This window comes from Rattus norvegicus, chromosome 1, assembly GCF_036323735.1.
Source record: "Rattus norvegicus strain BN/NHsdMcwi chromosome 1, GRCr8, whole genome shotgun sequence".
In the NCBI taxonomy this organism is placed as follows: domain Eukaryota; kingdom Metazoa; phylum Chordata; class Mammalia; order Rodentia; family Muridae; genus Rattus; species Rattus norvegicus.
Window position 1 is genome coordinate 241,756,415 of NC_086019.1, and position 15,143 is coordinate 241,771,557.

The 15,143-nt window shown below is 45.1% G+C and overlaps 1 protein-coding gene across 5 annotated transcripts in view; it reads right to left on the bottom strand.

The window, feature by feature from the left end:
- Window positions 1-15,143, bottom strand: part of Pank1 (pantothenate kinase 1) — a 70,756-nt gene that overhangs the window by 19,044 nt on the left and 36,569 nt on the right. For 4 of the 5 annotated variants that reach the window (XM_006231277.5, XM_006231276.4, XM_006231278.5 and 1 more), the window contains 2 exons: window positions 13,631-13,983; window positions 276-529 (listed from right to left, as the gene is read on the bottom strand). In XM_006231277.5, coding sequence (XP_006231339.1) covers window positions 276-529; window positions 13,631-13,983 — 607 coding nt within the window. The remainder of the gene's footprint in view (window positions 1-275; window positions 530-13,630; window positions 13,984-15,143) is intronic. The other variant, XM_039109256.2, reaches the window with a different exon arrangement.

Consider the following 15,143-nt stretch of genomic DNA (forward strand, 5'->3'; position numbering starts at 1 on the left):
ATCTATACTCCCAGCACTCAGGGGGCAGAGGCAGGAGGTAAGCACAGGCTTACACACTAAGCTTCAGGATAGCCTTAACTAACAGGAAGATCTTAAGCTCAAAACCAAACAAAAACAAACATCCAAGAAATAGCTTTTTGTTAGTATAGAAGCCCACCGTATTTCTTTTAAAAAATGTATTCAATGATAATAACCTTTTTCTATTATATACTGCTCATCAAGAAATAGGCACGGTTTAGGCATAAAGAGGCTCTCCTAGTGAAGAGCATGTTTACCTGGTCCCCGTCACTCTTTTGTAGTTGTCTTTGGAGTACACAGCCAGAATGCTGACACCTGAGCCCATGTTAACCAGCAACATAGGGTACGGGTTATCCAAACAGTATGGCTTTTTTTGACACAACTCGGGATTTGTGGGGTTTTCGAAATAGTAGCATTCTGGTTTGCCGTTGAAGCCAACCGAGTCAACGTAAAGCAGGCCCTGAATCAAACAGTCCAGTTCATCCAGCTTATGCAGCTGCAGGTCCGCAATCTATGAGAGAACAAAACCCAGTTAGATGCTGTAGTGTGAAATAGTGCTGTGAGCCGCCTGGGAGGTGTGCACTCTCTATAAGATTTGCTTTCAAAGCAAAGAAAAGCGCTCACACCCCTCCGGTGTGAAAGAGCTAAAAAGCAGCCACCATAGGAAAAATAGCTATGCCACAAGGACAAGTGCTTCCTGGCTGTCAGCAAAGTACTCATTAGCATGTGAGATTGTTGGCCTGGATAAGGGCTCTTGTTTTAACTCTCAGAACCTGAGATTGTGGTCTTATTTGGAAAGCAGATCTTTACAGATGGGAAACCTGAAGCAATCATCATTGGTCATCTGGATGGACCATCTCCAATGGCAGAAGACACATGCAGAAAAGGTCTGAAAGCCAGAGGAAAAGCCTTTGTAGAAAGAGACCGATATCTGAGTGTTGCACCATGATCTCTGGGGTACCAAGAGCAAGCGGGCACTGGAAAAGGCAAGCAGTGTAATCTCCCCACGGCCTCTGCAGAAGTGTGTGGATGCCAAGGCTTTCAATGAGGGCCACTGGCCTCAAGAATTTTGATGGAAGAGATCTCTGTAGTTGTAAGCTGCCAAACATGTGGCAAACCATCACGACAGCCAAGAGTGGTTAGCGCACTACCACATTCAGAAGCCAAGAAGAACCCTACGTATGTCTGACAGAACATGGGGTCAAAAGGCCTGGGAGTGGAACAGAATCCACAAAGCCTCCTGGCACACTTGGCTCTGGAGCAGCTGGGCCTGGCTTTGAACTCCAGGTCTAAAACTTACTTAACAGAGGGGGGTCTGAGGTGAGTTATGTGGCTTCTCAGTGTTTCTGTGACGATTCCATGATACTATACAAATGGCACCCACCACAGACAACAGGCCTACTAGCTAAGTGGCCCAGGACTGTCCTTTCAGAATTCTATGAGGTAAAACCTCCCCTTCTTGGGGACAAGAAGAGAGGGTGCTGAAATATATGTGATTAAAAAAAAAAGCAGAAAGGGAAGCTATTCTGGCTATTCTGGAGAGGAGGCAGGACAGCCAGAGGCAAGCAGGAAGTGGGACGCCATAGGGTGGGAGGTGAATATGAACAGATAAACCCTCCTCCACCATTTTAGACACAGAGAGGAAAGAGGAATAGAGCTGGCTGCTGGCTGGTCGTATCCTTAGAAGTTTAATTCCTAATATCACTGCCTTAAGTTCAAGTTGGCAATCATTTTCCCTGACAAGTAACACACATTACATACATACATACATACATACATACATACATACATACACACACAACTGTAGCTCAGTGGTAGAGTGTTTGTACAACATGCATGAAGCCCTTGGTTCAACCCCCAGTGTCTCTCTCTGTGTATGTGTGTGTGTGTGTGTGTGTGTGTGTGTGTGTGAGAGAGAGAGAGAGAGAGAAAGAGAGGGAGAGAGAGAGAGAGAGAGAGAGAGAGAGAGGGAGAGGGAGAGGGAGAGAGAGAGAGAGAGAGAGAGAGTGAGGGGGGGACAAAAACCAGAACCCCATGAGGCTGGATTTGTGGCACATGTCTCCAGTCACAACACTAATGATGTTGGCACAGGGACATCATTAGTTCAAGACCTGCCTTGCCTATTCAGCTGCTATAATAATATAAAGCAAATCACACCTCCCCCAAAAAGACCCATTTGTCACCATGGACAAAAATGTCCAAGTAGGTTCTGTTAGCCTTACTCAATGGTTGGAATAAGGCGTTAGGTAAGTTTCCGTAAGTGACACACTAGCAGCTAGCAGACGTCTTATGTCCGGGTGATTCTGTTTTCATCTTATTTGCTGCTCCTGTTCATGGGGCTTGGAAACAAATCAACACAGATGCTAGACAGACTTATATACTCTACTTATACTCTACTTTTTTCCAAAAAAAAAAAGAGACATTTTTGTTGTGGTCATTGTTACAAAAGGTAAATAGCTACATCTTGGGAGATGGTTTGGGCCATGAAGCACTCGTTTAAAAGGTAGGCACGACGGCTTCAGACATGCAATCCTAGCTCTTGTGGGGTGAATACACGAGGATCCGTGGAGCCTCTGGTGGGCTAGCCTTGCTGAGACCTGGCCTCAAAGACAATAAGGTGACTAACACCGGCGTTAGCTACAGAATCAGAATGGGTCACTGGCTTGGCGATAGAAGTAAGGTTGATACACAGAAATAAACATTCCAAGTGGCCCAAAGCAAATGCATCCCATAAATGTTTCCAAATATTTCATTTTTATCAAATGCAATGTTTGAATGATACACACAATTTACATTCTAAGAGGGCAATGCTACCGGTACAGAAGTGTCCAGAGGCCTGAAAACCTACAGGAGGATACACACAGCAGGGCGCATACATTGTCTTCTTTTCTTCTCAGTTCTACAGCCTGAAACCTGCACCTCTGGTCACAGACGGGCACCTCGGCGGTTCCTTGGTTCTGTACTAAAGACTGCTCTTAATCACTGCTTAATAAACACCCAGTAAATGAACAGGGAAAGGTGTCACCTCAGGGGTCGGTCAGCCCCAAGCTTAAAAGTGGAGACATTGAGTTAATCTGCTTAAATATTAATCACATGTTCATCAACAATATTGACAGCCACACATAGAGCCAACATTGTAAATATGGACAGAGATGCCCAGCTGGATGCCCTGAAACTACCCAGGGAGGAAGAAAAACTTGTCAGATAAGTAAAGGAAACATATACAGCTTTGGTCTGAAACACTGTTTCCGCTTTCCCTTCAGAATGATTTTTACAAATACAGCATAAGCAGAAAGCACACACATTTTCAGAAGGAGCCTAAGCTCATGAAAGTCCAAAGGTAAACCGAGGTCACAGGTCACTTATGTAGAGATCCTGCGAATAAAGGAGAGATTCAAATACTGAGTCATTCTGTTAACAGAGATTTCTAAATAGGTAATCTGAAGTTCAGGAAACCTTTCAGTTTGTCTGTGCACCTTGATTTACTTTGCAAAAAGCTTGAAACTGGTCTTTAAGATTCCAGCTACAGAGAGATGCTTGCCATGGGCTGGAGTTTCCAAAGTCAGCGACAAAGATGCCAAAAGGGAGGGGAAGAGAACAAAAGGCGCCATGGACTGGCTAAAGCTAACAGAACACCAAGCAGAGAGCTGTATCGACGGCTCAGGTCTGTAATTCACCTTCAGCCTGGTGCTGCTCTGGGTGTGGCAATGAAACCAGTGCTGCTTCAGGAGCCTACATTTCAAGACCCAACTGCTTTTCAAGCTGCTCTGGTTTGGATGCTGGGGTTTTTTGGTTGGTTTGTGTTGGTTGGTTAGCCAGTTGGCTGGCTGGCTGGCTGGCTGGCTGGCTGGCTGGTTGGTTTTCCTCAAGATTCCACGCACTGAGAGCATGGTTCCCAGGGTGGTGATGAGCCGATGGAACTTTCCCCAACTGGCTCTCACCAGCACATCCAGCTCTGAAGAGTGTCTTCCCTGAAAGCTGGAAGTTGACCAAGTTTTCTGAGTCTCTCTTGCCAGGAGAGTCTCCACTACACAGCCAGGGTACCGCGGTACTGGGACTTTTAAAGTCTGTTATGGTAGTTCATGCCTGCATTCCAGCCCTGGGAAGGCTGAGGCAAGAGATCAGCCTGAACTTCAAAGACAGAGCCTATTTTTTAAAAGAAAAATCAAGGACCCCGAATGCAAAGGAAACATTTTTTTCCTTAAAGGGAGAGGGGAGAGGGACAGGGGGAGGGGGAGGAAGAAGAGAGGAGAAAGAACGAGAGAGAGAGAGCAGGAGAGAGAGAGAGAGAGAGAGAGAGAGAGCAGGAGAGAGAGAGAGAGAGAGAGAGCAGGAGAGAGAGAGAGAGAGAGAGAGAGAGAGAGAGAGAGCAGGAGAGAGAGAGAGAGAGAGAGCAGGAGAGAGAGAGAGAGAGAGAGAGAGAGAGAGAACAGGAGAGAGAGAGAGAGAGAGAGAGAGAGAGAGAGAGAGAGAGCGCTCCTGCCTGGGAAGTGCTGGATTTACATGCTCCATTGTGCCCAACTACACCTTTCTTTATGAGGTTAGACTGCCTGAGGCATTTTACTCTAGTAACCAAAAGCTGATGAAAACAATCATGTACACAGCTTAATTATTAGGATGCATTCTGAGATGTATTGTGTTGTTAGGGAACTTCGTCACTGTGCAAACAGCACAGAACTGCTGTCACACAAACTGAGACAGGACAACATTCCTAGACAACAATCTGGGAGCTCTGCCACCCATGCTGTTGAACAAACGCTGTTGTGGAGCCCATGGCTGTGTACGTCCTCATCCTGACCTTAAATGGGCCCCGGACTGTCAGGGCCAGCAATCCACCATGAGGCTTCCGCTAGTTTGAACACAGCGCAGGAAGCAAGATGCAGTGCAACCATCAGCTTTGGGAGCAAAAGCCTTGGTCTGCAGCATTTACTAACTCCCACGGGGTAATTCCTTTTGACCAAGGTTGATTGCAAAAATCCCAACCCGACTTCACGAAATGCAAAAACAAAAAGAGATGTGTTCCCGGAGCCTTCAAAGCCAGCAAAGTGGGCTCCAGGTTCCTTATTGCTTGCAACTCTTATTAGCACTTTGGGGGTCTGAGTTATTGTGGAAATTCACGGTGGCAGAGAACCCCCTCCAGCAAGCTACCCTCTGACTGCCCAGGTACAGTATGGCACAACCATAACATGCTCCACATAAATAAATGCAGGTTTACTTTGTAATGTGGAATGAATTTTGGCTTGGGATGGTGCCAGAATTTCCAACAATTTCTCAAATCTCCGCTAAATAGTATCTTGTTTTTTGCCGCTTATTACATATTCATGCAAAGCAATGGTCTCAACATTGATGATTGTACAATCAAAGTATAAATCATATGTCTGAAAGCATTTAAAGGTGCACTATGTCCTGCAGAGTGAAAAATTCAATCAAGATTTAATCCAGTGTGCAACACTGAACCATCACATTCATCTCCACATCAAATTTGCTTTCGTTTTTAGTAAAAGTAAAAGTATATGTATATTAAAGAATTGTGTTAAAATAATCTGGAGGTGGGCGGAGCGGCGGCTCAGCATTTAACAGTGTCCCCTACTGTAGAGGACGCTGGGATGGTTCCAGGCATTCACATCCCACAGCTCACAGTGGCTTGGAACTCCAGTTCCAGGGGATTCAAAGCCCTCTTCACACCTCTACAAGCACGTGCACTCACACGCTCACATCCCCCACTAAACACACGTGCAAATGCACATAACTAAAAATAAAGTGAATGTTTAAAGATACAATCAATTTCGCACCAGTAAATATTTTATTTGAATGCCTATGTCACATACCGATATACACGAGACTGCGTAACAGCTTCTTGGGGGGTTGGAGAGATGAGAGGACTAGCTGCTCAAGACTCAGGTTTGAGTCCCAACATAGACATGGCAGCTCACGACCATCTCCAGGAGAGCCGAAACCCTCTCCTAGCCTCTGTGGGTGGCAGACATAGATATTAAAGGGTCTCTAGTCAGCCCAAGCACAGCAAGCGCAGCACTGGTGGGTACTGCTTTACCCCTCTGTCTTCTGTTAGGTTACACTCCTAAATCTAGTCACCAAGGTCCATTCTCTTATTTGCCCACTTCCTCCCTCTGAAGCTGACTTCCAAGGTCCGACTATGAAGGTTTTAAGTCCAGCAATCTAAAGCCCCCTTTTGGCTACTCTAATTGACATGTCCAGTCTTAGACACTTTCCTAACACGAGGTTTCCCCTTTTTCCCTTTATAAATTACCACTTGCCTATGGGCCGCAGCTCTTTATCCAGAATCAGTCCTTTGTCTCTCTGGGACAAATATCACCCCTCTCCCTGTCTTTTTCATCCTCTGTCTCCCATCTTTGTCTCTTATTCCCTGCCCTTTGTCTCTCTGAGGCAAACAAATGTTTGTGCTAAGAATTTGGTCTTGGGGCATCTTGAGCCGATACGGGTCGTTTCCCGTGTGGTGCTCAGACATACATATAGACAAAATATCCACAGACATAAATAAATATTAAAAATTAAAACTTCTCGGGGTGAGGAAAGGAGTCGTGAGTGGAAAAGCTTAAAGGCTACGGCAACAGTGAAGGCGCTGGTGTCAAGAACACGCGAGAACCACTGGCTAGAAAGGAGATGCTCGGCAGCTGTAGCTAGACCTGGAGAGCGCTGAGGCCAGTACCGCACTCCAGCACGGGTGTTTGAGGAAGTGCACACTCAGTCCCAAGTGTAGCTGCCCTACCTAATTGAAAGGGCTGCTTTCAAGAGTCCCATGGGATGGCTGCCCTGAAATGCTTTAAAATTTACTCCTGACTAGTTAAATAGCCCGTGTCTTGGCTGGGGAAACAGTTCAGCGGTGAGACATTTGCTTAGCATATGTGGGCCCTGCTAAAGAAACAAAACCACAACTCACGTCTAATCGCAAGTTCAAAATACTTTCGGAAGGCCAGGCGGTTGGGCGCTCGCCTTTGATTCCAGCACTTGGGAGGCAGACGCCAGGGGATCTGTCTCTGTGAGTTCGAGGCCAGCCTGTTCTACAAAGTGAGTTCCAGGACAGCCAGGGCTGTAACACGGAGAAATCCTATCTCGAAAAGCAAACAAAAACAAACAAAAACAAAATGCAAAGCCAAACCCAAAAAACTTTTGGAAACATTTCCATATGATTAATTTTTAGAGGGCAAAGACTCGCTATGTGCTTAATATTGAATGCTAAATAACAGGCTGGCTCGGGCTACATTTGCGAGTGGATTTCCTTGCGTGTTCTAGGTTAGTTTGTCAACGATAACTAACAAAGGGGCCAGAGAGGTGGCTTAGAGGTCAAGAGCAGCCGCTGCAGAGTTAACACCTCACCACCCATGTAAAAGCCGGCTGTGGTCCTGCTGTTACCCCAACAGACACAGGGGGATCAAAGGGGCTGACTGGCTCCAGGCTCAGGAAAAGACGCTGCCTCAAAGGAAAAAGAAGGATGGGCAGGGAGCACTGCATACCCTCCTCTGGCCTCCGAGTGCACCCACCCACCCACCCACCCACGGGAGTATACGCCACCATGAAAAACCACGCACACCTGTTCCCTGGGAAGATTCTACTGACCTGCCCCCAAACCACTTTCTATCACTTAGCTACAGCAGAGAAATGAGTTGCCAAACTTTATATATGTGTGTTACATATGTGTATAATATATACATATATTTATTTATTATAAACATTACAAATATTTATATTAAATATTAACATGTTTAATTTAATGTGTATTAAATTCATATCAAAATGAGCAAAATACAAATTCATGTTTTTGTTTTCTTTCCTCTTCCCCTCATTTGTGGTTTGTTGTTGTTTTGTTTTGTTTTGTTTTGTTTTGTTTTGAGACAGGGCTTTACTGTGTGGTCTAGAACGACTTACGTTATTCAAGCTGACCTTGGATTTAAGGAAATCCTCCTGCCTCTGCCTCTCTAGTGCTGGGATTGAAGCGGGCTCGACCACAACAGAGACATGCTGTGTAACACATCTCACTTCCAGGGTGCTTTTCTAAAAGACACTGGCTCCGAGAGTCAAATCAGGACAGAGCAGGTCATTTTTACCAAACCAAAGGCAATTTGCACATTGATTCTGAGTGACAGGCTGTAATCGGCAGGATTTTTTTCTTTTCACAAAACAGACTTAACAGAGACCAGAGAGAGAGATGTTTCAAACAAGCTTAGCGAATGAGAATTCTAACCTCAAAGATGGTTTTTCCATTCTCTATCCAATAAAAGGGGCCGATTATGAGGTGGAGCGTCAAACCGGAAGAGAGCGGAGAATGTCATTGTCTACAATCAATTACGCCTGTAATACCACAAGTTCATTCCCAGGTTAATAATGAGAACCAAGGTGAGAAGTCACATGTCCTGATCCAGCCTTACCCTTCCCTCAGGATTCGCCACCCAACTTTTCACATTGTTCCTTTGCAAGACTTTTCCCTTTTGTTTTTCCCTCTGTGTACAAGGGAGGTACATGCATGTTGCACATGTGTGTGCCAGGACGTGTGTGCCTGTGAACATGTGTGCAGACTAGATAGAGAAGGGCCGAGGGTACCCTCTATCAGTCTCCACCATTTCCTGACTAGGCTGAGGGTCGGCAAGCCTCCTGGTCTGTGGTTCTCCCTCCCACCCAGGGTTGGGGTCAAAGGTGCATGTGCAGCCCCACCTGGTTTTCTTACAGAGGCGCTGAGGGGCTGAGTTCAGTGCAGCAGGGTTGCACCGTGCACGCTCTGAACAAACTGCTAGGCTCCCAGAACGTCTTTACACTGAAACCTGTAGAGTGAAAGTGTCTCTTTCCCTGATTGCATCCGACAAAGATCACCTTCGTACTCTGTATATTCAGAGCATAAATCTTACTTCAAAATAAAATAAAAAGAATGTCTTCTTCTGGCATCTACTGATGTTAGCCTTGGGCTGAACAAAACTCACACACGTCCTGTACAGAAAACAATGTGGGGTTTTATTCCTCTAGACATTCTGTTAAGACTACGTTGCCTCATTAATGCCCTTGTTGAAGTTAAGAAAAGTACGAATGGAATATTAGATTTATGTTGTTGTAGTCATGGCAGAGAACGAAATATTAGAATTGGTGGATAAAATATCCTGCTACAAGATTAACCATAATCTACACTGTCCCGTGCTGTTGTGAATAACCAGATCATGTGGAACGTCGTGTTTAGACAGTGGGATTGTTGGTTAGTTTATCAGTGCCCTATAGCTCCTAAAATTGATTTTATATCTCTTTGTCTGCTGAGGGTCTGTGTGTGTGTGTGTGTGTGTGTGTGTGTGTGTGTGTGTGTGTAATAGTGTGTGTAGAGCTCAAAGGACAAGTTACAAGAGTTGGCTCTCTCCTTCCACTGTGAGGGTGCTGGAGCCTGAACTCAGGCTGCCGGGCATCTTTACCCACTGAGCATCTCACCAGTCCACATCTTACATTGCATTGGGTATCTGTGCCCCGGCTTACTACATCACTAATTTTGAAAACTAAATAGACCAATCATAAATTTACTTAAGTCAGGAATAGAGGAGGTTGCTTGTAATCCCAGCCTGAGAGGCAGAGGCAGGGGTTTCAGGAGTTAGGGAGACACTGTAAGATCCTCCCTCAAAGAAGTTTGGTTAGGACAATGACCTAATGAGCATATTCAATGGAAAATTTTTTTTTAAGAAAATAGGGGCCGGAGAGATGGCTGAATGGTTAAAACTGCTGACTGCTCTTCCCGAGGACCTGAGTTTGATTCTCAGCACCAACACGGTGGATTGCAGCTGTGACTAAAGTCCCAGGGGATCTGGTACTCAGACCTACATGCAGGCAACACCCATGCACGTAAAACAAAACCCTTTCACTGGAATTGAAGAAAGTTCTACGAGGAAGAAATAACAAAACAGAAATTGAACTTACTGGACTGAAAATACCGTGTAGAAGAGTCTAATTTAATGACTATCTCATCAGTTACAGCCTTTTCAGTTTATTCTAAATTGGAGTAGCAATTAACGCTTCAAAAAAATGTTAGGTATATTTACTAAATTATGTAGGATATAGTTGTCACAACTTACAACTGCTAACTATTCAGAGTTTGCCAAAAAGCTTTTTTTTAGCCACAGTAATGGAGTTCTCAAACTCCAGACGCAGTGTGATTCTACACAATAACATGACTTTAAACACATGTGCTTCAGGGTTGGTCAAACTGTTTAATCTCTTTGTGTGTGTGTGTGTATGTGTGTGTGTCTCTGTGTGTGTGTCCGTGTCTGTATCTCTGTGTGTGTCTGTATCTGTGTCTGTGTGTGTGTGTCTGTGTGTGTGTCTCTGTGTGTGTGTCTGTGTGTGTATGTCTCTGTGTGTGTATGTCTCTGTGTGTGTGTCTGTGTCTCTGTGTGTGTGTCTGTGTCTCTGTGTGCACGTGCGCGCACCCGCATGCGCGCTCTCCTATCAGGTAGCCAGAAGAGGATGTTGGATTTCCTAGATGTAGAGTTACACGTGGTTGTGTACTGCCCAGTGTGGGTGCCTGGATCCAAACTTTAGTTCTCATGATTGAGTTGCAAGCATGCTTAACAGATGCACCATCCCTGTAGCCCCTAGAGCAGTGGTTCTCACTGTCCTAGTGCTGCAGCCCTCTAGTGCAGTTCCTCATGTTGTGGTGACCCCAGCCATAAAATTATTTCCTTGATACTTCATAACTGTAATTTTGCTACTGTTATGACTTGTAATGTAGACGTCTGATCTGTGAACCACTGAAAAGGGGTCGCAACCCACAAGTTGAGAACCACTGCTCTAGAGGATATCTCAACCCTTTCTAAATCTGTAACTTTCTACAACACCCAGGAGTTTGGAGTTTGGATACTTATGTGCCTTAATGGTTACTGATGCATTTGACTAAAACATTTCTTTGGCTGAAGTATTTATAACTTCTCCAGGTTTCTATTTCAATGTTACCTCATCACAAAGAGACCCTCACAACACATCCTATCCCTCTTACTCTGTCCCTATTTCTCCTTCATGATACACACACCTGGACACACACACACACACACACACACACACACACACACACACACTCACACAATGTATATTCACTTGTTTATCTGACCATTGATGACCAAGGTGGTGAAGGGATTTGTTTTGTACATAACACTACTTGGCACATTGAAGGGGTGTGATAAATTATTTGTTGAGTGGGTGAAGAGCTACACACAAAAAGAAGACAGGAGAGCCTATCCATCCTCAAAAACTTTGGATACGAGCACCTCATTTATTCTAACAGGACTCAGAAAGAAATCTTTCTCAATTTTGTCTTCACATTGGCCAACACTTACCATAGAAACTGGTCCAATATTGATTAAAAAAAAACCAACTTAGCCAAAGAGCTTAGCAAATACTCCAGACTTGCCCCCTGTTCTGGTCTATCCGGTAGGCTCCGACCATTGCCTGAAGGACTATACGACCTTTCTCCACTGAGAACCTTAAGAAACACACTTGCTCATGGCCAATACACATTGAGTAATCTGTCTCCTAGAACATGAATAAACCCTGCGGAAGGATGGAGGTGTGACAAAGGTTGCATAAATCCACAAGGTCATCTTGGTTCACTTCAGGATCTCACAGACAAGATAGACAACGTGTACTTGAAGACTTGAGGAACTTAGCACATTCTCACAGAAAGTCATTTCTCTTCTGAATTAAAATGGAGTCCAAGCCCAGGTCTTACCAAGCAGGCATTACTAAACAAAAGCGTCTAATGGGCCTGCAAGCTTTAAAGCCTTCACACAGAGCAAGGATGTTATGATCCAGTTCTTTTGTCCAGGGTGCCTTTCCCTGGCTCCCCACATTGTTGTCACTGTTGTGCAGAGGATGAAATTGAGGCCCACAGCAGGAAGAGGACTAGAACTCAGGTTTAGTTTGCCCCACCTGCCATGGACTCAAGTCTAATTCTCAAGTCTGCTCCTTAACCATTTTGCAAGTAGAAGCTGATTGGGTGTTGAGTCCTTTTGTGAGAGGAAGGTACCCCATGTGTCAATTTAGCAAATGGTTCTATCAAGTTCTGTAGCTGTGCGGGGAAGGATGGTGACGCAAAGGAAAATGGCTAAAACCGGGAGCTAACCAGTGTCAACCAGGACACTGCTGGATGACCACTACCAGCTCCTCTGGAGAGCGCCCACTGCAGGTTCAGTTTGTACAGTGCATGCATTGCGAGCCTGGGCCTGCTTTTATTACCAGCAGCCCACCCATGCACTGAAATTACTCACTGAAATCAGTGACGTGAATGGTGTTCCTTTTGGTGACGTGATGTGCACCTTTTCAGCTTTATTGAACACCATGAACAATGTCTTCGTTCATTATGCAAGAGTGACCAGGATCCAGTCACATTTGTCTGAGACAAACCACAGTGCCACAGGCTTTGAAAAATGCACCCTACAGCACATCTCACAGATGGGTTTTCAACTGTGAAAAGTGGGAGCGCGCCTGAAATCTTCCAACCTTCCCTTCACCTATGTGCACGCACCTACCCAACTGCCCATACTCTCTGAGACAGACCTACTTCTTCTTCAATTTTATGCTCCCTTTACCCCACGGAATGAAACTAGACAATGCAGAGACTACTATCTTGACTGAGGAGATGGAGAGATTAGAAGACAGATGTTAAGGGATTGCTAAATAGAGAGAAGCTGGGCTGAATGTTATTTCTCCATATTTGACACTAAGCACTCTACATTTTAAAATGCTACTCAATGACGTAGGAATTCACCTATAAGCAATAGTGAAGTTGGCTTTCATTTTGTCTGTTTTGAGACAGTGCTAGCCTTGGTCCTTTAGCCTCTCCCTCCCAAACACTAGGATCGCAGGCATGAGCCATCACAACCAAATATTTTATTTTTATTAAGAGAAACTTCTGAATGGCATTCCCCCCCCTCACTTACTCTCTCTCTCTCTCTCTCTCTCTCTCTCTCTCTCTCTCTCTCTCTCTCTCACACACACACACACACACACACACACACACACCAAACCTGAGACATGTACAAGAACAAATGGATAGGAAAAGGATAGGAAAAAGTAATCTTTCTGAGTTAGATGAGCAGACAGCCTTCCTGTGGGCCTCAGTCTCTGTATCCATAGAACCAGTCTCACTCTTATATTACTCAGTGTCTAGGGAAAATCCAGTACTAATTGAGAAACGTGTCTCTGAAGGTGATACATACCACCCTGTCTCTGTACATGCCACAGCAGCAACTGTTCGATCCCAGCACCATGTAAATCATCACCACAAAATGTGACTGTCACCCCAGGTCTTGGAGAAAGAACCATTAGTTTTGGTTATTATCTTTGGCTACGTACTGAGTTCAAGGCCAGCCTATGCTACCGGGTGAGGATGATCACGAATGTTGAGTACTCAGTTAAGAGTAGGTTATATTTCCTCATTTAACCTTTCTTGGAACCACCCTATGAACTAGGTCAAATATTTGTTATCATGTGGAAGAGGAAACCATGGCATGGACATGTCGAAGTCCCAAGGTTAATTCAGGTCTTTAGCATGAGATGACCAGGTTCTGATTATATGAGAGACCTGGCTGTTCTAAGAAGGGCAAGCCCAACCTACCATTCTGAAGTCCTCCTCAAACTTGAAAGCCCCACCTCCCGTGGCACAGAGGGTGGTGTGAAGGCTGGAGAAGTTCTTCTCGCTGCCCATCTGGATGAACATGTGCATGGCACAGGTGGGGAAGCGGATGAAGTGCAGGTTCCCTTTGCGCCCACACATGGTGAGGTTTTTCAGTTCCAGATGGACGTCTCGGATCCCAGTTTTGCCATAGGCAGTGTTAGAAGTCAAATACTTCCGGATGCTCTTCAGGTTCTCCACTTCTTCCTGCTCTTCTTCTGCCGTGATATCCTTCGGTTCAAAGTAAACCAACTTAACCAGGGTTCCACCAATATCCATGCCAAACCACGGGAATGCTGGGGGACAGAAGAGAGAAGGATGAGGCCACAGGACGCGACATATGAAAAGCAGACTTGGTGTTTGAATATTCAATGAGGAAATGCACTCCACACTAAACTTCCTTGAAGTCAAACGCAAATCTAAAAGAAGGTGCAGAGAGAGAGAGACAGAGGTTCCTGAGGTACAGCTGCTCACAGCCACTCTGAGTTAAGCAAGACAGCATAGAATTCTGCAGAGTCCAGCAATGGTTGTGCTTTGGGGACGCCAGTACCTCAGCGGTGCTATTCCAGGGCTTAGAGGCATTTGTGGCATAGGTCAAGCTCTACACGGTACTTTATAGAAATCTTAGCTAAAGGGTAACACACCTGTTAAGTCAGCACACAGGAGCTGAGGCAGAGGAACTGCAAGTTGAAGGCCAGTCTGGACCACGAGTGAGACTCAGTCTCAAAGAAAAGCAGGGGAGGGGAGGGAAAGAAAAAAGAGGAGAGAGAAGAGACAAGGCTGGTTTAGGAACAAAAGGGTATCTATGAAATTTTTTTCTTTTCTTTTAGCGCTACAGATTATCTATATAAACCCTTGTCAAAGTGTGTCTATTGAGATCTCGAAACTACTTTTCTCTGGTGGCAGATCCACCTGGTTTTCCACTCTGGAGGTGGAGGGAAAGGTGGAGAAGGAAAGTATCTCTGCACACGAAGTCTTTCCTAAACCTTATTACTGTCTCACTCATGACTTCAATCACCCAGGCAACAGTTGGTAAGCAGTAATTTCCCCAATGATCTACAAACATGGGGGTTGGGATGTATGTCAGTTGGTAAGGTGCTTTGTGTGGCATACACAGAGCCCTGGGTTTGATTCTAGCATGGCAGAGTGACACAAGTCTGTAATCCCAGAGCTTGGAGAAAGGCTCGGAAGCTCAAGGTTATCCTGGGAAACACAGTGAGGGAAAGGCCACTCTGAAATAGACACCCATCAGGAAGGAAGGAAGGGACAGAGGGGGAGGGGGAAGGAGAAAGAAAGGCAGACAAAATCAGTAAGAGTTTAAAAGCAACAAATTCCACTCAGAAGAGCAAGTTAACAAAGACACTATAAACTTTGCAAACGTTTACAATGAAAATGTCTCCAGCACAGTGCACTGACAAGGGCTGGGGAGCTTGCTTGTCCTAGCAGGTGGTAACCA